Source organism: Megalops cyprinoides, chromosome 5, assembly GCF_013368585.1.
Source record: "Megalops cyprinoides isolate fMegCyp1 chromosome 5, fMegCyp1.pri, whole genome shotgun sequence".
NCBI classification, from domain to species: Eukaryota; Metazoa; Chordata; class Actinopteri; order Elopiformes; family Megalopidae; genus Megalops; species Megalops cyprinoides.
The window spans coordinates 2,009,762-2,032,800 of record NC_050587.1 but is presented as its reverse complement, the minus strand read 5'-3'; the positions used below and the strand labels follow the sequence as shown (position 1 = coordinate 2,032,800).

The window sequence follows — 23,039 nt, the reverse complement described above, 5'->3', positions numbered from 1 at the left end:
AAAGGCAGTTGGCTGAAATCGCCAGGTTTAATATTCATATTTTAATCCTGATCCTCCTAAGAAATCCCCAGCTCTAATACCATTGGAATTCCATGGATTTTAGGCTTTGCAGTCTCTTGTGATGGAGAGAGGTGTATAAAGGTTATTCAGCAGACCGCTGTGTGTTGGAGAAGTTAATTTCCTATATGCAGCGATAAAGCTCCAAGCTGGCTCCACGTACAGTGTATCCTGTGCCTTTCCTCCTATGGTGCCCTGTGCAATGTGAACGGGTTTGTGTGGTATGTCTCATTCACTTCCCCCCCAAATAACAGCCTGAATGTGACCACTGTGCTCTGCTCCCCACCGTCATCTGTCGTGCATTCTCGGGGAATATGTCCTGTGAACTACCACTGCCTGTTTGCTTTCCTGGCTGCCTGACCAGGTGAATGATTTCCTGCTGTCTCTTGTTGTGAAACTGTGTCTTTGTTCTCCCTTTTCCTCCTGCCTGACCTAAACCCACAGACCCACTAAAACCCACCTGCTCACTCTTGACCCATCCACCGGCAGCACTGTGGGTGCAGGCTGCCCAGTCCCCATCTTTACAGTGCCTTTCTCTATTGCCAGGATGTCACGGTTAGCAGTGACGATGCAATCCAAGACCCAGCCCCTCAGAACCCCTCGTCCAATAGCAAGGAGACGTCAGACTTGGAAAGGTGAGATAACTACTGTTCTTGAGTCTGTCTTGGGTCTTGGGGAAAAAAAAAGACATAATGGCGCATAATGCATTGTACCCCTCCACAGACAATTCAGTCTAATGAAACTAAACAGCAGAGAAACATGTGCCTTACACTGTCTTGACTGAAAATGAGTGAATGATCGGCACTGACATAATGTCCTTTCCTTTGTCCAGCAGGAGACAGAAGTCCTCCGATTCTGGGCAGAGTGAAGAGGAGGTGGATGAGCTATCGCTCATCGATCACAAGGAGATCATGGCCCGTATAACACTAAAGCAGGAGGTGAGCTCCTGGGCCGCCAGACTGCCTGTCTCTTTGCCCAGATGCAGCATGACCTACGGCTGCTCCATGTGAAAGGCAGCCTCTGATGGTCGCTCTGCTGGGAGGGGTTTGGTTTGTCACTCAGAGCACAAAGATGCATTCAGCCATGTGAGGGGGCGCAGCTAAATTCGCTAGCTGTGTTGCCTCAGCAATTGCATCAGCATGTGAAAATCACATCAACAGCACTCACACAAATTTTCTCATGTTTCTCTAGTGTCAGTGACATAGTGTTTGTTTCAGGTTCTTTGCCAACTCTTGTTAAAACATTTGCCTCACATAGATGGTTAACTGAAACTTTTTCTGGAACAAAATGAGCAGGCGTTACTGAGGAGTTACTCAGAATGCTCAGAATGCCCTGTTTCCTTAGAGGGAGTTCCCCTGCGTTGGTAACCCCGCGAAACAATGGAACATGTTGCTGCGGGAGGCTACACCCAAGACTGTTCCTTCCTCTCCGTCTCCCTCTGCAGGTCCACTGCTGCCCTCTGTCTGCAGTCCTCCGCAACTGCACTTCCCCTCATGTTTTAATTCTTTTTTTTCTGTTTGGTGCAGTCTGACAGACGGGACTAAGTGATTATGCATGAAGTGCTGCTTCACGCTCCTCAAGGTCAAAACTAGCTTCTCTGGAGCTCTTGGCTGAGAAAGATGTATAGCTCTGTATACAAGGTAGATTAACACACACACGCATCCATGAACAAAGACAGGGGAAAGCGATGACTCTGTGTTAAAGGGTTTTTTGGTTTGGATTTCTGCCTGCTGCCTGCAGTGGCAGATGCCACTCGGGCAGTGAGGGGCTCCAGTAATTTATTCAGGTGGTGCAGGAGGAGGAGGGAGTGTCGGCGTGGAGCTCGCTAGGGTGAGAGAGAGGGCCTGGAGAGGCAGGAGAGGACTGCGCAAGGGCCGTCAGCTGGGGGGATATGCAGAGAGGGTAGCATGCTGCAGCTAGTCACACTCCTGTCACATTCTAACCATCGCTCTTTTCCCTTCTTTTGCTGCCCCCTCTTTCTGTATGTACCTCCTCCTCTGTTGTCCTCTCTCTTTCCCCCTCTCTGTGACCCTCTCTCTCCCTCTCCCTCCTTTTCTCTCTTTCTCTACCGTCCCTCTCTTTCTTAGAATGATGACGGTCCAGATGTCCGAGCAGGATCAGGGGATATTCTATTAGTCCACGCCACAGAAACGGACCGCAAAGGTATTTACGACCTCTGCGCACCTCTTACGAAATAAGGATTGTGTGTGTGTGTGTGTATATGTGTGTGCGTGTGTGGGTCTGAGTGTGTCTCCGATCACAGCGGGATTAATATTAAAACATAGACAGGCGGGGCAGCCTTGCTCTTAGACGCAGCTCATATTTGTAAAAATGCCATCAGATAGAACGCAGCTCTACTTTGTGCATGCTTTACTTTGATAATTGCTATTTTTCATCTCTGATGTGAGAGTTCTTTGCATGAATAAGAAATGAAAAGAGTTTTTTGTAGAGTTAGGGTATCTTTCTGCTGTTGCGCCATTGCAGATCAATTAGTCCTTGTACCAGTGTTGTCAGCTGAGATTCCTCAGTTCATGTGTAATTTTGACAGCAGTGAAATAACCAGATCTGTCCTTAAATCTTAAATGTCTTGCAAAGTAAACCCACTGTATTTTGCCAGAGGAGTGGTCATTAAGCGTACCACTGTTAAAACTGGGTTTCACAAATGATAAATCATATATACACCCTGGAAATTTCCTAATGTTTTTGAAGCCCTACATTCATTGGTTGGTTCTTTCTAATGGGATGCATTCTTGTCTTCACAGATCTTGTATTATACTGTGAGGCCTTCCTGACAACCTACAGGACATTCATAACCCCAGAGGACCTTATAAAAAAGCTACACTATAGATATCCTTATCAAGCAGAGCCGTCTTTAGCAGTGGACTGTGGGTGTTTCTCTAACCAATCTCTGAAATGAACAAAGCGTGCATGTGCACAAGTGAGAAATGAAAGCATTTGAAAGGGGGACTGGGTAGCCTCAAGGCTACTGTCTGACTCACAGCGGAAGCAGGAACATTTAAATACTGTGACGCTCAAATTGCTTTTCCACCGCGTCTCTGAACAGCACTGATCTGACTTGGGGAGTCACCTTTGGAGAGACTGAATCATCTCTTGGCTTTAGTTTTGTATGGCTTCATAAAGACGAGGGGAAACCAGATATTATTGCAGAAGAAAGCCAGCATGGTAATTGTGATCAGCAGTAACTAATTTCTGAGGTCATTCACACCTTTACCAATGGCTTAGTACAGTGTACTTTGTTATGAACTCATCCTATTTGGTTACCCATAGTGGCGACCATCATCATTTTTGTCTAAGGAGGGCTGGGTTTACACCAATGTCTAATAAATGTGCCATGATAGCTTCTAATGCGTTATAATGGTGTAAAGCATCAACCTAGTTTTGGAAAATTTGGCTTCAAGTGTGCAGTATTCATGTTAATGTATTTGTTAGCTGTTTGCTAAATTAACATAAGCTCCAACTGCTTATTGATCATTTATTCATAATAGATCAAGCACGAGTGATGATGTACTGATGTAGCCTTAGTATAAACTGTCACCAGAATTCTTGTGAACACTGTGTATGATTATAATGATTGTATAAAGTTAGATGAAAGTACTTATAGTTAAGGCTGGAGAAGCCTGAAGATCTTAAAGGTGATGTGTGAAGGTAGAGGGTTTGTATAAAATGCGAGGTGTGAAAACTGTGTTCTTTCCTTAACCCCAGCGCACATACACAACGTTCTGTCACAGCCCGGACACGTTCAAGAAGCGAGTCAGTAAGAACACTTTCTTCGTGCTGGTGCGCGTGGTGGACGAGCTGTGGTGAGTGTGGTTTTCGTCCAGCTCGCTCTCTCTCTCTCTCAACCCTTGCTCTTGAGAACGTCTTGGGGCACTGCTCAGAGCTAGTCATTAGGAGCCAGTCCTTTCTGTTCAGCTTTGGTCATGTCTGAGTCGTTTTTTTTAGTTCTGCTGTGGGAATGGCACAGCTGAACCCCAGAGGGACAGCATGGTATCTCCGGTCGCTGCAGAGTAGTCATAATGTGGTTGTAGTTGTCAGCAGCGGTGACATGTGCACACAGCCATCGCATGTCTCTCCATCTCGGTGACTGGTGGAAAGCTTGTGTGGAGTATGTGTAGAAGTGGAAACGCCACTAGACAACATCCCATGTGTGTGTAATGTCCAGAACCTTTAAAGCCCACACCCTGAAACCCTAGTGTTGAAAAGCATTGGTCTCCCGTGTCTCCTGTGAGGCAGGTAGCAGCCCTGATCTCATTCCTTCAGGGTTTGGGAATTTGAACGCTGAGCTGGAGGTACCTAATCTAGCCTGCTCTTGTAAAATCCAGATGTTTAGAAAGGTTAATGGGCCACATGTAAGCACTTGGCAGGTCAGCCTTGCTAAGTGTTACCAAAATCATCTAAGCGGAGGGATTATCCTCGTTCTGTGAAACCAGAACCAGTTGGAATGTCGGTCCTCTTAATGCAGGCCTGGTCGGAGCTGTCGTTGAAGTAACCCTCTCCCCGTCTACCCTCTCCTCCTTGTCCCTCTTGTCCAGTTTGGTGGAGCTGACCGACGACATCCTGAAGCAGCTGATGGACCTGGTGTTTCGACTCGTGTGCAATGGGGAGCTGAGCCTGGCCCGGGTGCTACGCAAGAACATCCTGGATAAAGTGGAGCAGAAGAAGCTGCTACGCTACACCAACTCCCTGAAGCCGCTGGCCGCCCGTGGGGTGGCTGCCAGGTGGGGCCTGGGTGGGGCCTGGGTGCACTTTGAATGGAACCAATATGCAGCCTGGCTAGGGGTGGGGGCAGAGCATGGTGGGATAGGGGTGTGTCCTTTGCATAAATATGGGTGGAACCTGGTATGATGTGGGCAGAGTCTGGACCAGGCTTTGGTCTAGGGCGTCCATTAGGTGTTGATGTAGTTTGACTGGCAAGACTGAGCTGATGATGCTGAGTGTAAATTCCTCCTTTTCATTGTCATTCCATTAAATAACTTGTAAGGTTGTAAAATCCAGGAAGAATGCACTATGGGATTTGGAGTGCACAGTGACACTTAATCTGTGACTAAGCTCCTGAGCGCTGTACGGCACCACCCCGTGAGGCGCATATCCTTAATCCTGTTTCACTGGTGTGACTGCAGGCCAGGCACTCTGCACGACTTCCGCAGCCATGAGATCGCCGACCAGCTGACGCTCCTAGATGCTGAGCTCTTCTACAAAATAGAGGTACGGTATTTCCTCCTTCTCAGCTCTGTGGATAGCTGTGATTCCTCCTGTGGGGGAGTGGTATTCTGACCTGTCCTGTCTGCACAGATCCCAGAGGTGCTGCTCTGGGCCAAGGAGCAGAATGAAGAGAAGAGCCCCAATCTGACACAGTTCACAGAGCACTTTAACAACATGTCCTACTGGTGAGCTTCATGCCTAAATTAAGTACACACTATTCTGGACAACACACCACCTAGCACAACACAGCACATTTACACTGTACAGTACACACCACCTCACACAGCACTCTTTCACACTACTGTACACACTACCCAACATGACATACTTATACACAATGCAATACAGCATTCTTGCATGCTACAGAGCACACCTCCAATGCAGCATCCTTACAATCTGCTGTATACACCTGCTAACGTAGCAGGCTTACCCACTACAGTACACACCACCAAACACAGTACACATACACACTGCTGTACACACCACCTAACACAGCATGCTTACACACTGCTGTACACACTACCCAACACAGAACACTTACACAAGTTCACCGCAGTAACCCCTAACCCCTGTATTTGGTCTTTCCTCAGGGTGCGCTCAATAATTATCCAGCAGGAGAAAGCCCAGGATCGGGAAAAGCTACTCCTGAAATTCATTAAGATTATGAAGGTAATGTGCCTCACGGGAGCCTCTGAAAGGAGAGCAATACTGTGCTCACAGTGGTACTTAGACTTTCATTAACACTAACGCATCAGGCTAAGCACTGAAAGCAGGCTGGGAAAATGAGCCAAAGCTATGATAACAATGCACCTTTTCAGGTGACCTGTAAGTTGTATGTGGGATGAAGGATGCTAACAGTAATGTTGGTGGTAGTAAGACCTAGAAATGTGACGAATAGCTAATGCTTTTTTCTGCTGTTCTTTGTCTCCAGCACTTAAGGAAGCTGAATAATTTTAACTCCTACTTGGCAATACTGTCAGCGCTGGACTCTGCTCCGATTCGAAGACTGGAATGGCAAAAGCAAACCTCAGAGGTGAGGTGGATTGTGCACTCTCTCTCACAGATGTGAAACACAGTGCTACAGAGTGTCACTCTGTCCAGGATCTCTAGACATCCCTGCTGAATGACTCTGATAACCAGTGTGGCTTCTCATAATTGGCGAATATGCTGTTAGCATGATGATTGTGTTGCTTGACCCTGTTCCTCATTCTGTTGCCAATGTTCCATCTCCAGGGATTGGAGGAATACTGCACCTTGATTGACAGCTCCTCCTCTTTTCGCGCATATCGGGCAGCGTTGGCGGACGTGGAGCCCCCCTGTATACCTTACCTGTGAGTGAGCGTCTTTCCTGACCTGCCTCTGTGCCCAACTGCTGCAGCATGGTGTCCTTGGAATCTGGTGTCCTTGACTACATTTCACACAGAAAACTCCAAAGCAGTCACACCCAGGCCAATAAAGCTAGTTAAAGTGATTTCTTGCTCACAGTTTGCCAGACGTCAGTGTGTAATGGTAATTGTGCTTTGATAAATGTGATTTGAACAGTGTTTCTTTTATTTTTGTCTAGTTTTATATGCTTTATATCTAACATACAGTGGTTAATCTTGCGGTGTCACACAAAGTATTTGGTTAGGGAAGGTTAAAGTTGATGTTTTTTTTTTTTTTAATCATTTGCCCCCCCCCCCCCCCCCCCCCTTCCCCCCCCCCCATCCCCCACCCCCCCCCCCCCCCCCCCCCCCCCCCCCCCCCCCCCCCCCCCCCCCCCCCCCCCCCCCCCTCCCCCCCCCCCCCCCCCCCCCCTCTCCAGAGGTCTCATTCTGCAGGACTTGACGTTTGTCCACCTTGGGAACCCTGAACCTCATCGATGGGAAGGTCAACTTCTCCAAACGGTTGGCAGCAGTTCAACATCCTGGACAGCATGAGGCGCTTCCAGCAAGTGTGCGTTATGCAGACTTCTCAGCTCTCTCAGCCCCGGCAAGAAGGCTCTTACAGTCACACTCGGCAGAATTCAGTATTGTCATTTGTCTCTGGATATTGGGAAGCTGTCATGTCATCTTTCCTTTTTTTTATGTTTTTTTTCCCCATCCAGGCACTACGAGCTTGAAACGCAACGATGGACATTGTCTCCTTCTTCAATGACTTCAGCGACCACCTCGCGGAGGAAGCACTGTGGGAACTGTCCCTGAAAATAAAACCACGCAACATCACGCGCCGCAAAACAGAGCGCGAGGAGAAGACCTAGGAGTGGCCAGTGCGTCCCACAGCCCCCGCGGCATGCAAGACGAGAGCTAGACACACACAATCAATGGAATCTAACACAACTGTGACGGCAGCTAAAAGACTGGGAAACCTTTGTCTGTTACAGTTTACAGGAACTCTTTTTTTTAATTTTATTTTAAATTGTATTGGTTTGGGATCGTTCTGGGTCAAGGCCCCGGACTCGGACTCAGATTGCGGGAGGGGAGACTGGAACGGTGTGGAGGACAAAAAAAAGTTGGAGGCAGTCGGGGGACATCTCAACCCTGGCGAGATTTGTGTGGCCATCCCACCTTGTCCATTTCAGTGTGCGTCTGGTCTGTGCATTTCAAGAGGCACCTAGACGTGTGCTTGCTCACAGCCCGAGGTGCTCTCTTTCCCATGGATAACCCGTTGCCCTTTGTATGTGCCATCCTGGGAGAATCCCCACTCCAATCCATTCATTTCAGAGTTCCAGAATGGACAGCCTTCTGCCGCAGACTGTGATGTCACAATGCCTTCAAGGAAAGGGGACTTTCATTGATGGTGTTGAATATATTGATATACTGAAATGGACAGAACAGTGAGAATTGTGAAATGAGTGAGGGGGGAGGTGGGGGGAGAGGGGGTGGAGACAGTATCCTAGAATAATTATGCGAGACAAGTTTTGAGGAAAGGTTTTGTTTGGAGCATTTTATGTATCAATTATATATGGTTAATGTATAGTACAGTTCTCCTTTTGTTCTTTAAAAGGGTGTTTAACAGTAAGAAGAAGATCTCATCTTCTCTTAAGTGCCATACAAATGTGCACTTAAAAAAGCAAAGCAAAAAAGAAAAGAAATTAATAAAAATTGCTGTGATCAATGTTCAACTGGCCCAGCAGAGAGAGGTATGAGAGGGCTGTTTGCAGCAGTGTATGGAAAAGGAGTCAGAAGCATGTTCCAGGTCTTCATGTTTTGGCCCTATTTTGTCTTGGGGGGTGAGGGGCCACCCTAATGCTCTATTAATTGCCATGTCACACAAAGTGGGACCAGGGCTTTCCTGCCGGTGGGGGGAGGGTTGAGGGGGTGTGTAGGTGATTACGGGGCTCAAAGATTCAAAAATGGAGAGCCATTGAAGTGGAACATCTTTCACCACCCTGTAGCATACAATACAACTATTTCCTGTTTCTCCTTTGGAATTCAGCTCTGCCATTACACACATCACCCTGTGCAATCCAATAAAATGCTCTGCAGTATTTCTACATACCTGGGTCATGCGTGTTAACTGATTCCATGTGCAGTCTCTGACCCATGAAATGTGTTATCTGCAGCTCTGAAGTACAGCCAGTCATTGCAGCTTCAGCTCAAGGATATATCGTGCATACTGTATTGTGTGGTGAGGTGGAATGCATTCTTCTCGCTGGTCTGTACCCCCATTCGGTCACATGCCTAAGAAGTCACAAGCCTCCATCAGTGGCCGTGCGATGATGGCAATATGGACACTTGTTTCAGGAAGGGATTTTATTTAGACCAAGTTTGGCGCAGCACATTTCACTTTTGTCTAAATTCATATGGAGTTCGATAACTGGGGATTACGAAAAGCAAAAACCGCAAAGCATATGATAATTATGCATAAAAAAGAAATAAATTGATCTCTTAAGTGCATGCCATGAAAAAACTGAGCATGTAAAACTACATATTGTAAATATGCCTGAATGGTGTATGCGAGTACACACATTGTGTGTGATCATAGTCAATGAATATAAGCCTTCTTTAAAATGACAGTTCACACAAACTGTAAAGTATAATGCTTTGCATTTCTGAAGTAAAGCTAGAAAAGAGTGCATTTGTTTTTAAAGGGGCACCCTTTGGTACAGTGACACTGCATTATCTGACCAACCGGGGGTTGAACTGAAAAAGAATACAGCATGAGCAAGCTATGCCAACCCCAGACTACCAAGTAATAAACTAAACAAATAACTAGTGAGACACTTGTTTATTAACAAAGTAGCTTTTGAATGCGAGTATGCCTAGAAAATTGTGCTCAACTTTTTCTCAGGAAAGATTTACCTAAGAATAATTTGGTGACTCGTTATATTTCCTTTGTAATTGTGGTGGCACTTTGTTGGTTCACATATTGCCATGAAAACTGCCAAAAGATTGTTTCCTGTTATAATTTAATGGCCATTTCTTTCAGCCAGATCTGTTCAGTTTAGAAAGGTAATGTGTTTTTGCTACCTATCTAGCTCAATGACAGTCAATTAGCTATTTAGCCTCTTGCTTATCATGGTATTTATATGAATGTCCACTAAGATGAGCACTATGAGAAATCTTGAGAGCAAACCACTGATGAACTGTTTTTTGCCCTCTAATAAGATGCTACCTACCAGGTCTAATGGACATATAGCTTAAATATACAGCTAAAAGGCGAGCCTCATGGCTGCAAGTACTTTCCATTTTTTCTTCAGACAGTAGTGCTGCAAACGCAATTCATTTCCAATAGCGGAGATATTCCTCCACTGTACATAGTCTTGTTTTTGCAGTTGGGCAGCTCTAATTTCAGCTGTGCCATTTCCCATGGGTCATAAATGAAGCAAGAAAATCATAGAATTTCATTGGAAATGTGTAGGAAATGCTGAACCATCACGAATGCACTGTATAACAAAGCTCCCCCCCCCCACCTGAAATTCACACTGACAAAAAATGCTTTTAAAATGTTAATTGAACACAAAACACAGATGCATATTCACCTAACAAACAAGGATGACATTAGGGCTTTAAAATGCCAACATTTCCACAGTGCAGAAGAGGTGTAGGCTGGCATGCTTTGTGTGAATGCAGAGGTGCAAATTGCAACGTCATAAATACAGGATAGTTCTGGCGTGTAATGCTGCCTGTTTCTCTGGCAGACACTGAAGAGACACTGAATGCCCTGGGCAAGGGGTGAGGCTGCAGTGTATGAGAATGGCCTTTCCCCTGCTAGTGTGTGATGTGGACATTGTCTGGAAAGTTTTTTTTTCCTTTTATTAAAACATACACAAAAGTGCTCTGTTTAGATGTCTTTCCTTAATGGGGGGAAAAGCAAACTAACACAAAATGCAGAACTATTTGTACTTTTTAAAGTTTCTAGGTGATCTGGGACCAGCTCTGAACTAATTATGGTGACATGTTTAGTTCAGTGTTAAATTTTTAGTATTCAGCATAATGTTAATTGAGTCTATTCCCCTGAGTGCAAAAAAGCACAATTTATCCAAGCTTCATTTTTTTTCATACCACTATTTATTGTGTAGAATTATGTAAATATATTGATTACAAATCTTTAAAATTAATACAATAATAAAAGCATGACCTCAGCCCTTGAGACCAATTTCATTCACATTCCTAAACAAGCAGAATCACATTAAGCGCAGCGCAGTTAAAAACATTCAGAGACATACTCTCTGCATTGCACTCAGTGAGAAAACATACTGTACATGGCAAACTCAAATATACATAGAGGAGGTGGTAAAACAAGGGCAAATGTGTTCCATTTTGTGTGCTTTCGGTTAAAAGGGAGTAGCTAACAGGGAGGGCTTGTTGTGAATTAGAACTGATGTGACAAGGCTCTGCCTGGTTTCCACTCGGGTCACTCGGGTTCTTCCTGAAACTCCTCCGACCAGGCAGAACTCCCATCCCTTGTTCAGCATGAATAAAAAAAACTGTAGAGCAACATTTCAAGAACAACTCTTTCAGACTTTCAGGTAGAAAAGTGGAACACAAGCATCTCCAGGACTACACTAGTGCTTCGTAATCATGTGTCTAACTGTATGTGTGTTCACGGTGAAACCCTTCACAATCATGTCATCAACCAGTAACTGGATCCTGTTCTGGAGGTTATTTCATAAAACAATTTAACCAGGTGGAACTGTATTAACCAAATGTACTGAAGACCTGTAGAAATACTCAGCCTAGAGCCAAGTCCAGCTGACATCAGGTTACTTTTGTGCAGATATTCTATTTACTGAATAAAGTCTTCTAATTTACTGCTTCACTATATACGTTTGTGAAGGGGTGTGGCCAAAGTAACCATCCACAGAAGCAATATTTCATCAAATGTGACCTATTTGCTACAAAAACAATGCTAAATGCTCAGGAGCTTCCTGGAGATTGAAGTACTGAGGACAGAAATAATGCAGAGCTATAGGTCTTTTGTTTAATAGTCTCTGCTACTGCTACTAAAGTCACTTAACAGTCTAATAACAGTCAATACTGTTAGCTAGTAGGGGACGGTTACCGATTTCACGGTAAACCACGATAAAATTCCCAACGGCTAGTATTACCGTTTAAATTTTAATTATCATTAAAACCGCAGTTGATTACCGTGCTTTGAAAAACTTATGTTAACAGTGGAATCTGTTACATTGCTAGCTAATTTTAAGTAGCTAACAATGAAATCCCAGCATTACAGAGCTAGTGTGGCAGTAAAAAAAAAAAAAAATCATGTCTGTTAGCCAACTAGACCAGCTAGTATTCTAGATACTTCCAGCTTTGTATTCTAATACTTCTGCTTCACGGTGAAGAACTGTGGGATTTTAAATCAATGTTACAGAATAGAAAACACAATTATCCAAAATTACTTGCCAGAAAATTGGATGTATTAATCTGGTGATGCAACATTCTGAATAAGTTTTTGAATATAGTCAAGTTCACATGTATAGTGTGGACTGAGTCACAAAGTGGGCATGATTCAAAGGTGAAGTGGAAGACTTGAATAGATACATTTCTGTTCTTTTGTGCTCAAAGTCGCTTGCTAAATGAATGTTATGTAATATGCAATGTAAAGACAGGGCTACATACATTCTATTTATTGAACAGATATACAACTGTATTTACTGAGCCAAGTAACATTTACCTTCAACATCAGCAAGAAAGAGCAGCATAATTTTCAATGTCATATAGTGATTTGCACACCAAGCTTCATCATCTGTTGAGTACCTGTGATATTCAGCTCAATGTGCTTCACTTCATAAATTTTGTCCCTGCCCTTGCTGAAGCTAAAAGCGGTCTAACTGGCTGGTTCATTATGAATATTTATGGAGGGGCATAGGCAAAGCCAGAACAGATAGAGCACAGATAGCACGAGAACCTTCCAGATAAGGAAGTACACAAAGGACGGAATACAGAGCTGACAGTGTCCTCTTTAACAGTCTCTGGGGATACAGTATGTGCGAAGTTCACTGATAATGACCTTTTTGTTTCAGTCAGTGTGGAGTGTCAGTGTGTGTGTGTGTAATTATACTCAGACACCCCCCACTAGTCCTTCTGCCAGGCCAGCTTCCTGCTGAACAGCAGCTCCAGCTACCACATTTGTTCATGATGTGTAAACTAGATTGCTGGTTGCCATTTTGTTTTCCATGAAGATGTTAGGTAGCTGTCAGCTGGTGTCAAGGCCCTGTACAGGTTCCATCTGAAGCTGCTGCTGGAAGATCGGGTATTATTAGTAGCTCTGATTTGGATTATATAATTTCAACCTCTTCTTCACACCCCCTTCCTCCCACCACCGCGACCCCAGCCTGTACTAATATGGACCAGGCCTAGAACACTGGGGTGGGTCAGAGAATGTTGGAGCCCCCCAGGGAGAGCTGCCTCAATGGGGTCGGCTGCTGGGCTCCAAGAGGACCCTCTTCCCCGGGGGGTTGGCGGCCCCGTTAGGCATGTCACCCTGCTCGGAGATGGCCCTCTTAAAGCCCCGGCTGTGCCCGCTGACCGAGCCCCGCTGCCACTTGCAAATGTCCCCGTTTAGGATGTCCTGGATGTGCTGCACAATCAGGTTGATGGCCACTGCACGGGCACACAGGTGAAGCAGGGTGGGGCGAAAGGGAACAAAGGAGTAGCAGTGTAGCATAGTGGTTAAGGAGCAGGACTCATGACCAAAAGGTTGCCAGTTCAATTCCCCGCTGGGGCACTGCTGTTGTGCCCTTGGACAAGGTACTTTACCCCCAATCACCTCAGTAAATATCCAGCTGTATAAATGGATAACATTGTAACTGATGTAAGTCGCTCTAGGTAAGAGCATCTGCTAAACGCCAATAATGTATTGTAATGTAAAGAAAGGTTGCAAACTGACTGAATGCCACAGGTGCACTGGAAAGACATGATTCAAACAGAAACACCTTCTCCTCATCGAATTCAGCTAAACACTGTCATTCTCTCCAATAAGACTTCATACAATGAGGCTGGTCTCCCTGTGGAACTTACTCATATATCAGAATATTTGGTTATGAACTATTCAGCACTGTGAAAACTATAACTGTCTTTAGGTCATGTAGTATACTCATTTATGGGGCTTTTAGAAAGAGTCCTGTCAGTATCAACTTCAATACAAGAATTCAGTCTAAAACTTCAACTAGCTCAAATGGTCATCTTGAGAAACCTTACTGTCCCTGAAAAGGACTGCTTGTCCATTATTCATACTAATATGCTCATTCTTTCATTCCTTGTAATGGTATTTTAGCTATTTTAGCTTATTACTTACCCATGTTGTCAACCCCTCGAGGTATAATAACATCTGCATATTTCTTGGTCTGCACATAAAAGGAAGAGATCTGTGTTTCTACACACGTGAAGCTTAGTCTCACCTCATTTTACTAAAATTCAAGTTCTGTTTTTTATGTAAAGGAGATCAACATATGGCTCTGATTCCTAAACCAGAGCAGTAGCCTGAAGTAGTGGTTGGGGATCTTGACCCGTTACCAGATTCAAATCCTGAGTAGTTACACTGCTATTGAACTCTTCAGTAAATATTGAGCTGTATGAATAACATGTAAGATGTATCTTACAGACATGGACATCTGCTAAGCATACAATTATAATAAATTGTAACAATGTTGCTAATAATGGTAATAAAGTTGCTGATGAGAAATAGGTATAAATGATCTCTATTTGGTAACATTCACACAAATACCCACCGTGTGATGTCATCTGCACAAATAAGAGTTATCCACCCCGTTTCTTTTGCTATTTTCATAAAGCTACTCTGCTCTGACATTAAGTAAATATTTACCCAAACGTGAACCCACATTATCATGCATAAGAACACCTGCTAGGCAGAGTGATAATTAGGCTGCAACCAAGAGTCAGTTCATTGTTAACACGAAGCTATGCAACACTTTCAAAGGAGAAGAATATTCAGTGAGCCTTACATGTGGAAATGTTAAAAAAATGTAATTAATTCTAAATACATCTAAATAAATCTAAATACATCAAATACTAAAGTGCAGTTACTACTGCAATAAACAAACAGTAGTTCATAAAAAGTAGTGTGTGGAAAATTCAGCTCCCAAACTACATTCATATGCCCTTATGTTTATCAATGTGTTAGGATTTTCCATTTTACATTGTAGTTAAACAGACCTCAGGATGAATGTTCTTAACACATAAACTATGTACACAGCCACACATTATATTTCCAGTTGTTTTAGTTGTGTGTTGTGGGAGTGAATTCATCCATTAATTAGTTACTTTAATGGACTTTAAATGGTCTGATTTTATTTGCCAGAGGGAGTCAAGACCGACTGTTGCCTCCTTGCAGCCTCATTAATGTGCGAAAAAGTGTTTCCAAAATTAATCAACTTCCAATTCAACAACAAAATATCATGTTCTGTAGATGTTGAAGCCTGCCAGGGAGTTAATCATAAACGCCATGAGCAGTTAGCAGTCTGTATTTGCATCCACACAGTAATGCATGTTTCTAATTACCGGCAGACAGAACTCCTCAAAGGCAGGCTTCACGAAGGTGGTGTACTGGGAGAGGATCTGCTCCAAGTCTCGGCCTCTCTTCATGTCCCTCAGAACTGCAGGGAGCAAGAAGATGGGTCAGTCCTGGAATGCACCTGCCTCTGACGCACAACATTTCAAAGGTCGTTCACAGCATGCCATGTGTTTCGCATGGAAGCAAATGGCCGTCACCTCTGCGCGACAGCCGCACGTCAGAGTCCGTGTCCACAAACAGCTTCATGTGGAACATGTCGCGGACCTCCTGCGAGTAGAAGACCAGGATGCCCTCAAAGAGCACGACGTCAGCTGGGTACACGGTGATCCGCTCCTCTAGTCTGCCCACACACACACACACACACACAGATCGAGCACAATTAGGGCTTTCTCACTCATAAGGAGCAATGCCACAGGCTTGTGGGCTTCATGGAATGGCACATTTAATCCAGATGAGTGTCTAGACTTGATCAGAGCTCTGACCTGCTATTTCACTGAAGCTTTAAAACCCATTGCCAACTGTGGTTTATCATGATTTAAACTATTAGAAGTGAAGGATTTGTATCTATTTACATTTAAGTGGCAAGATCAAATTATGGATATAATTTCAGTCTCAGAGTCATCTGAATCTTTCAAGCAATGTTCTGAAGCAAAGTGTTTCGGTATTAGAATGACCTGTGTAGATGTCTGATATTACTTTCTTTGCTTTCTCACCTGGAATGAGTGACGAAATCGTAAGTTGGAACCTCAACCACCTTCCCTTCCACAATATCCTTGAGAGTTTTGTACATCAGTTCATTGTCAAAAGCATCTGAAAATGTTATAATAGTATTATAATGTCAGTTTCAATAACACAATATGGTTATGATCTAATCATGTTGTTGATACACCTAAGCCCTTTCTGCAAAATCTGCTGTTTGTATCAGGGTAGAGATTTGTGACTGGCCAGCAGTTTGAAATGTCTGGATTTTCAGCAATTGTCTAATATGCATACCTAGACATAGATCAATGTCATTCAGAGCAACAGACATGAATGGAAGGCTTGCACTCCCAAAATATGGGTTGTACCATCAGATGTATAAGTACATTATTTTATGACTGCTTTCATGCTTCAAAACCAAATGCATTCCAATCCTACTACATTACGTCTGTCATGTTTTCTTGTGCAGTAGCAAGGAAAAAGGAGCTTGAGACATATAGCTAAAGCAGCCAAATTTGTCTAGTGTTTGCTTTTCCCCAAAAATGCTTTGGTGTGTCTTCCTGTCCCATGCATACAGGTTATGTCTGCACGTTTTCGTACCTGGATGGTCAAAGTTGTACTGGCCCTTGAGTGCCTTGCTTTTCTGCTCAGAAGTCAGGACTCGGTAGAAACTGTCCTGACTGACAATGACGACTTTCCTCTGCCGATGGTCCACTTTGTTCTGTCCCAGCAACTCCATAATTTTAGCACACACTGTGGACTGGTGAAAGCAATGAAAATCAGGCTTAAGAAATAAAAAACCGCTGTCCATCTTCCATCCGAAGCCAAATATATAGTGTTCTACTACTCTGAAACATGACATTCTGCAGACGACTACCTCTTATCTAGCTCGCTTGTCTTAGTAACGGTGTGAAAAGTAACACTTTGAAACCTAATTTATGTAGCCCGCATTACAGGAGGAATCCCATGATTCCCCAAAAATGGATAAACTCTTGAACTTGAATTCAAGATTGTTAATTGCACGCAGTAAAAACAGCTTCCCACAAAGCGTCAGGAGTAACACCACGGATACAACATTTATACTAATTAAATTCTTAAAATTGACAGGTTAATCGTCTCGTTCAGCTTGTTCGACACTTTCTTATCCATCAATTTTCTTTCAACCATGAACGACAGGATTCATTAAAACCCCTTGCTGTTCTAACGATTTAATAAACTAGCCACGGTAGCTATCTTAGTTGATTTGCACCAGTTTTTCGGCGGGCCGTCTGCATAACATGCAACGTTACATCGAAAATGAAAAAAACTCACGTCACAATTGATGCTGGAGATCTGGCATTAACTATACGAGTAAATGACAACCTCATAACTGGCTAGATACCTAGCTCCATCGTGTGAGTGTCCATCCTCAAATTTGCCGCATGTTTTTTGTCACTGTTATCGTGTATCTTAACGCGCCATTGGGAAGCCTGGTTTGTATGTCAGTAACTTTGCAGAGTGCAAAACAATGACATAGGTTTAGCACGTTAAAACCTTGCAACAGCGTAGCTAACGTCAGATCGCTCGCAGACTAATTAAACCAGACACTCTGATTATTCATACCTGCAAAACGGCATGTCTTGTGTTGTTTAATTTAATCCTGTTCACAACAGAAAATAAATCCACCGGACAGATCATCACGATGCACTGTGGATTAGCTCGCTAGCTAGACATCAGTTCGGCTAGCTATCTAAGCAGCGAATAAGAAGCTAAATTGTTCACGATGTTTTCCTCTGTATAGTCTTACCTTACCACTTGCTGTCCCTCCGCTCACTCCTATCAAAAAAGGTCGATGTCGCGGCCGTTCGGTCTCTGAAAGCGGTCCGGCGGACGCCATAATTGTGTCGTCACGACTGATACGAAGCGTAAAATAAATGAACCTTACGGCATTCCGCAAAGCAAGCCTGAGGCGTGCAGCCCTGTCCAGTGTCGCGCAGTGTAGCGCAATGTGAACGGACGACAAGTCCCAGAGATCTTTTCACGCCTGCCTTGTTCACATTTCTCATCAATAGAACGAAATGCATTTTGGTATTTGAAGTGCTACCTATTTGTTTTGACGGTAAGAAAGGGCACGTAACCAGTAATCGAGAAGAGGAAGGGTGTGTTGAAATTGTGTGCACCATAACATTGATTGTATTAGCCTAATACAATCAGGGGCGTAGGAACCGGGGTGGACGGTTTGTGTGGGCTATTTTTCCCCCCTACTAGTTCCCCAATAAAACAGGCCTGTTTTATTTCTCTTATTTATTTCTCTAAATGAGTAAAATCATTAAAACATTAGACTACTGTAAGTAAGGTAGATGATAGTTATAGGCGTGTGTGGATTTATTTAGCCACCAGTTTCACGTTAGTCATCTTTTGAAGAATTTGGCAACAGCGATTGTAGCCTAGGCTATTAGCTAGCTAGTTTCTGTACTGTTTAAACTACTGTACGTTAAATAAAATTTGATTTCAGGATACGTTGAATTCATGTTAAACGACGACCACAAGCACAGTCAACCCATTAAACAGGTTTTTATTTTCGAAGATAACTCAGGACTCCCGCTCGTTGACACAGCAGATTAACAGGAACGACCCAGCTAACTACAACAGTCGTTTAAAAAGCGCTGGGCTAAAAAAAAAAACATTGAGTTCACGAGGTAACCGCCTTTGCAAATCAAGGAAGTAGGAGGTATTCTGGGCTACTCGCCGCACACTATTTTCGGTATCAGATTCACTATAGCCTACTACTGAACAGTACTCTGTTTGAGTATGTCGTAAATTTTCATACATAACGTTAGCTGGTTACTTATTTCGCTGATCGTTAATGAACAAGCTAACGTTAGTTCGCCAGCTGTTTTGACACTGACATATTGCTGAGGTAAAGTTAGTATCAGCTAGCTAGCCAGTAATACCGGTGGGAGAATTATGTGCTTATGGAACCTGAACATTCAAAGTATCACAGCTCAGCAAGCTATGCTGACAACCAGGGACCAATTTCTGTGTCAACTGTTGCGTTAGCTTGCTGGGCACCACCGTTAATGTAAAATGGATACCTAAATGTTTAGACCGAATAGTTGGCTGTAAACTGACAAAAACAGTACGACTAACCCATAGTCATAGACATAACTATTTATTTTTGCACAACAAAATCTGAAACTGATGAAGCTGTGGTGTTAAGACAGGTCAGCTTCACTAATAATAATGCTTGATGTATATTTTAGGCACAATTTATACATAAAATATTAATTAAATGACTCCCACCCCACACATTAATGATTGTCTTCGGCTCCTGATTCATACATTCAGCTTGAATTAACATGAAATAATTAAGTCTAATGTTCAGTTTTTTGTGCTTACTTTATTAAGTTATAAAATCAGTTGCACAGAATATCTATTTTCTGTATAATATGTAATTTCAGTAATAAATATATATATATATATATATTATGTCTGGCCCAATGTTCTGGTCAACTCTGTTACCTCTGTTATAAAACCGCATAAAAATCTGCAAAGAGTTCTAATAAAAAGCATGTGACCTGCACCCAGTGATGTCTCTTCCCCTGGCGGGAAACATCTGGAAGGCAGTGAGGTATGTCATGCTTCTTTCCTCATTATTTTGTACAAAATGTTGAGGGTACACCAACAGTAGATTAATTATTTGTCAACTCTGTTACTGTGATATTCCAGTGAATCTCTCATTCAATTTTTTAAAAAACGATAATATGATGAAAATCCATGAAATTCTGTTTTTAGACATGCCATGTGGTATCTGGTTTGAAGGCACAAAATGGTGGAAAATGTCAACTCTGTTACCATGAACTCTGTTAATGGTTTAAACAGTTTAACAATAACAGAGTTGACAATTTTTGTTTTCTTTCTATACTTGAAATGTACCCACAATTCTTGCCCATTCATTCTGTCAGGCACTGACGTTCCAGTTCATCCCAAAGGTGCTCGATGGGGTTGAGGTCAGGGCTCTGTGCGGGCCAGTCAAGTTCTTCCACACCAAACTCATCAAACCATGTCTTTATATGTTCTTGCTTTGTGCACTGGGGCACAGTCATGTTGGAATAGAAAAGGGCCTTCCCCAAACTGTTGCCACAAAGTTGGAAGCATAGCATTGTCCAAAATGTCTTGGTATGCTGAAGCATTAAGATTGCCCTTCACTGGAGATAAGGGGCCTAGCCCAAACCCTGAAAAACAGCCCCATACCATTATCCTCCTCCACCAAACTTCACAGTTGGCACAATGCAGTCAGGCAGGTAATGTTCTCCCGGCGTCCGCCAAACCCAGACTCACCCATCTGACTGCCAAACAGAGAAGCGTGATTCGTCACTCCACAGAATACGTTTCCCCTGCTCCACAGTCCAGTGTCGGTGTGCTTTACACCACTCCATCCGATGCTGGGCATTGGACTTGGTGATGTGAGGCTTGCATGCAGCTGCTCAGCCATGGAAACCCATTCCATGAAGCTCCCGTCGCACAGTTTTTGTGCTTACATTAATGCCAGTGGAAGTGTGGAACTCTTCAGCTATGGAATCAGCAGAGCATTGGCGACTTTTACGCACCATGCACCTTAGCAGTCGTTGACCCCGCTGTGTGATTTTATGTGGTCTTCCGCTTCGTGGCTGAGTTGCTGTTGTTCCTAAACGCTTCCACTTTCTAATAATATCACTTACAGTTGACCGTGGAATATCTAGCAGGGATGAAATTTCACGAACTTATTGCAAAGGTGGCATCCTACCACAGTACCACGCTTGAAGTCACTGAGCTCTTCAGAATGACCCATTTTGTATCACAAATGTTTGCAAATGGAGACTGCATGGCTAGGTGCTTGATTTTATACACTGTGGCAACGGATCTGATTGAAACACCTTAACTCAATAATTAACAGGTGTGGCCAAATACTTTTGTACATATAGTGTGTGTATATATATATTGCTCCTTTAAGGACTGGGATTATGTATATAGACATAAAATTCATAGCAAATTGTGTCCCCCCCAACATCAAACTCTCTCCTACGCCCTTGGTGTTAGGTATGACAAATAAGTGAATAAATTAACACAACCATCTTGTTGACAAAAGCAGTAGTGCAAGCACTTGGTTTACCTATGTATTCATAGGTGTGTATCACCAATCGAATGTAGTAAATTGGATATGCCCTCTAGATTTCATTGGTATGACCGGGTGGTATGTTGCTCTGTTCCACACTTCATTAATTGGAATTTTAGCATGAGTTTTTCTTGTTAAAAGTCAGTACAATGAGCTAGAGACAGGCCTTTTTCAGTTGGGAGGTCTGTCAGTGTAATACAGTGAACAAATGTTGAGTGTTTGTGCTTGTCTCAGCTCAGTGTGAGAGGTATTGGCTGAAGAGACAGTACAGCCCTGTTCTCAGAGGAACCCCGCTCTCACTAAGGCCAAAAACAACAAAAAGGTTTCCTCAAGGGCTGGGCAGATCATATCTATAAACTGAATACAGGCTTCCCCAAGATCAAGCAGTAACTCAAATTGTGTAATCCTGTACATGAGCAGTGTTTATCAACTGATTTAAAGTCAAAACTAGGGCTTCCCCCGAATAGTCGACTAAACGTTAGTCAATGAGAAGAGTCTTAGTCGACCAAGTTTTCAGTAGTCAGTCAGTCGCAGAAAAAAAAAAACCCCTCAAACTCCATTCGGGAGCTGCGTCTGGTCTAAAAGTTATTAGACTATATCGGGCAGGAAATCGTGCAAAGTGTGGGATCATTTAGAGCGTGTAAAGGACGACCCCAAGAATGTGACATGCAAACTCTGCATGCAAAGATTCACCTATTATTCGTCGACCTCAAACATGACTTATCATCTGAAACATGTAGGGGAGAGCTGGTACAAAACTAACACGGGGCTAAAGTAACTCCGCGATTTTCTCTGAGCCCATAAAAGTCTGAAATGCCTGACTGCGTCAGCATGTACAGCATGCAACACTTACCAGAACCCAGAAAAATCGCGGGCATACATCATACTTTCGCGGAGTTATACCCGAGAAGCTGTTTTCGATCACGGAAAGTAAATTTACTCAAGCGGTAATTTTTTTAACGACAAGTTGTGTCTATTGTTTCAGGGGGTCATAGTCATGATCATTTGACAGATTAATTAGTAGGGCCTACTTGAACACATCCTGAAGTTTGCCATAGCAGAGTTTCACAGTTTAGAAGCAAGTCAGGTTTAATTGTCAGGAGTCATTGTCGGGGCGATTGTTAACAGTGGTTTCTTTCGTCCCTCTACAATAACAACTATACTTGTTATATTATTATACCTTAGTCGTTCCACATTTGTACAAATAGCACCTTGGTATTGATAGAACACACACGTGAGTTGTTGATCACAATGAAAATTAGTTTCTGTCTGTAACGTTATCTTTTAAAATGACGTTTATCTGAAAAGTGTTACTTCCATCCTGGCTCTCCCCTAAGTAGCTAAAGTTATTAGGGCCTATCCCTTTCGTACGTAACTTATTTTTATTCAATGTGTAGCGTGGTGTTAACATGGTTCGTCATGTTTTCATTAGCGTTATTAAGCTTCTCATACTTTACAGTTAGCATTTGCTATATTTTTAACGTTAAATAACTGCTTCTTCAAAGCTAAAATTTGCTAGAATTTTTTCCAATCTAGTGTTCTAATCGCGCTACACGGCTAATCACACCGGTGTGACCGTACGTGCGAAAGGGTTAGGCTATTAGGCTAAATAATTAATGGCCTAATTAACATTAACGAATTGCAAAGTTAAGGCTAGTAAATATATTGTCGTATGCGCTATGAGGCTTATCCAAGTGCTCGTGGGGACTGGGGAAGCTAAATTACCTCACTTAGGCTACTGCATGTTTAACTTCATGTTCTGTTTTTTATTTATCATTTGTTTTACAAGTCATTGTGTTGGTGTTACAAATTCATAAGTTGTGGTCATACTGTGTTGAAATAAATTAACAAAATGTTCAGTCTCCTTGCTGGTTGTTCCGACACATTCAGAATCATTACCGCTTTTGCCGTTAGCATTGTCATTAACAGACGGCTCGCTTCGTGCATGCGCTTGTAAAATTTA

At 43.1% G+C, this 23,039-nt stretch overlaps 2 protein-coding genes across 2 annotated transcripts in view; one reads left to right on the top strand and one right to left on the bottom strand.

Moving 5' to 3' along the window:
- The window catches only part of rapgef1b (Rap guanine nucleotide exchange factor (GEF) 1b), a 76,852-nt gene extending 68,059 nt beyond the window's left edge, over positions 1–8,793 (top strand). The window contains 16 exon segments of the mRNA XM_036528193.1: positions 604–692; positions 893–995; positions 2,145–2,220; positions 2,820–2,904; positions 3,786–3,878; positions 4,611–4,796; positions 5,199–5,283; positions 5,371–5,465; positions 5,871–5,949; positions 6,212–6,313; positions 6,514–6,611; positions 7,085–7,133; positions 7,135–7,167; positions 7,169–7,215; positions 7,367–7,391; positions 7,394–8,793. Coding sequence (XP_036384086.1) covers positions 604–692; positions 893–995; positions 2,145–2,220; positions 2,820–2,904; positions 3,786–3,878; positions 4,611–4,796; positions 5,199–5,283; positions 5,371–5,465; positions 5,871–5,949; positions 6,212–6,313; positions 6,514–6,611; positions 7,085–7,133; positions 7,135–7,167; positions 7,169–7,215; positions 7,367–7,391; positions 7,394–7,519 — 1,371 coding nt within the window. The 3' untranslated portion in view covers positions 7,520–8,793.
- Positions 8,794–10,806: 2,013 nt separating this feature from the next.
- uck1 (uridine-cytidine kinase 1) lies at positions 10,807–17,831 on the bottom strand. The gene is made up of 7 exons (XM_036528777.1): positions 17,729–17,831; positions 16,543–16,702; positions 15,957–16,053; positions 15,441–15,583; positions 15,231–15,325; positions 14,008–14,056; positions 10,807–13,313 (listed from the first exon to the last, which is right to left on the bottom strand). The coding sequence occupies exons 1-7, from the start codon at positions 17,816–17,818 to the stop codon at positions 13,120–13,122; spliced, it is 828 nt and encodes a 275-aa protein (XP_036384670.1). The 5' UTR covers positions 17,819–17,831; the 3' UTR covers positions 10,807–13,119.
- Positions 17,832–23,039: the final 5,208 nt, after the last annotated feature.

Coding starts and splice junctions, on each gene's coding strand:
- uck1 (XM_036528777.1), bottom strand. CDS start 17,818: ATGGCGTCCGCCGGACCGCTTTCAGAGACCGAACGGCCGCGACATCGA. Junction 16,054..16,542: donor GTACAACTTTGACCATCCAG/GTACGAAAACGT, acceptor TAACATTTTCAG/ATGCTTTTGACAATGAACTG. Junction 15,326..15,440: donor CGTGCGGCTGTCGCGCAGAG/GTGACGGCCATT, acceptor TGCTCCCTGCAG/TTCTGAGGGACATGAAGAGA.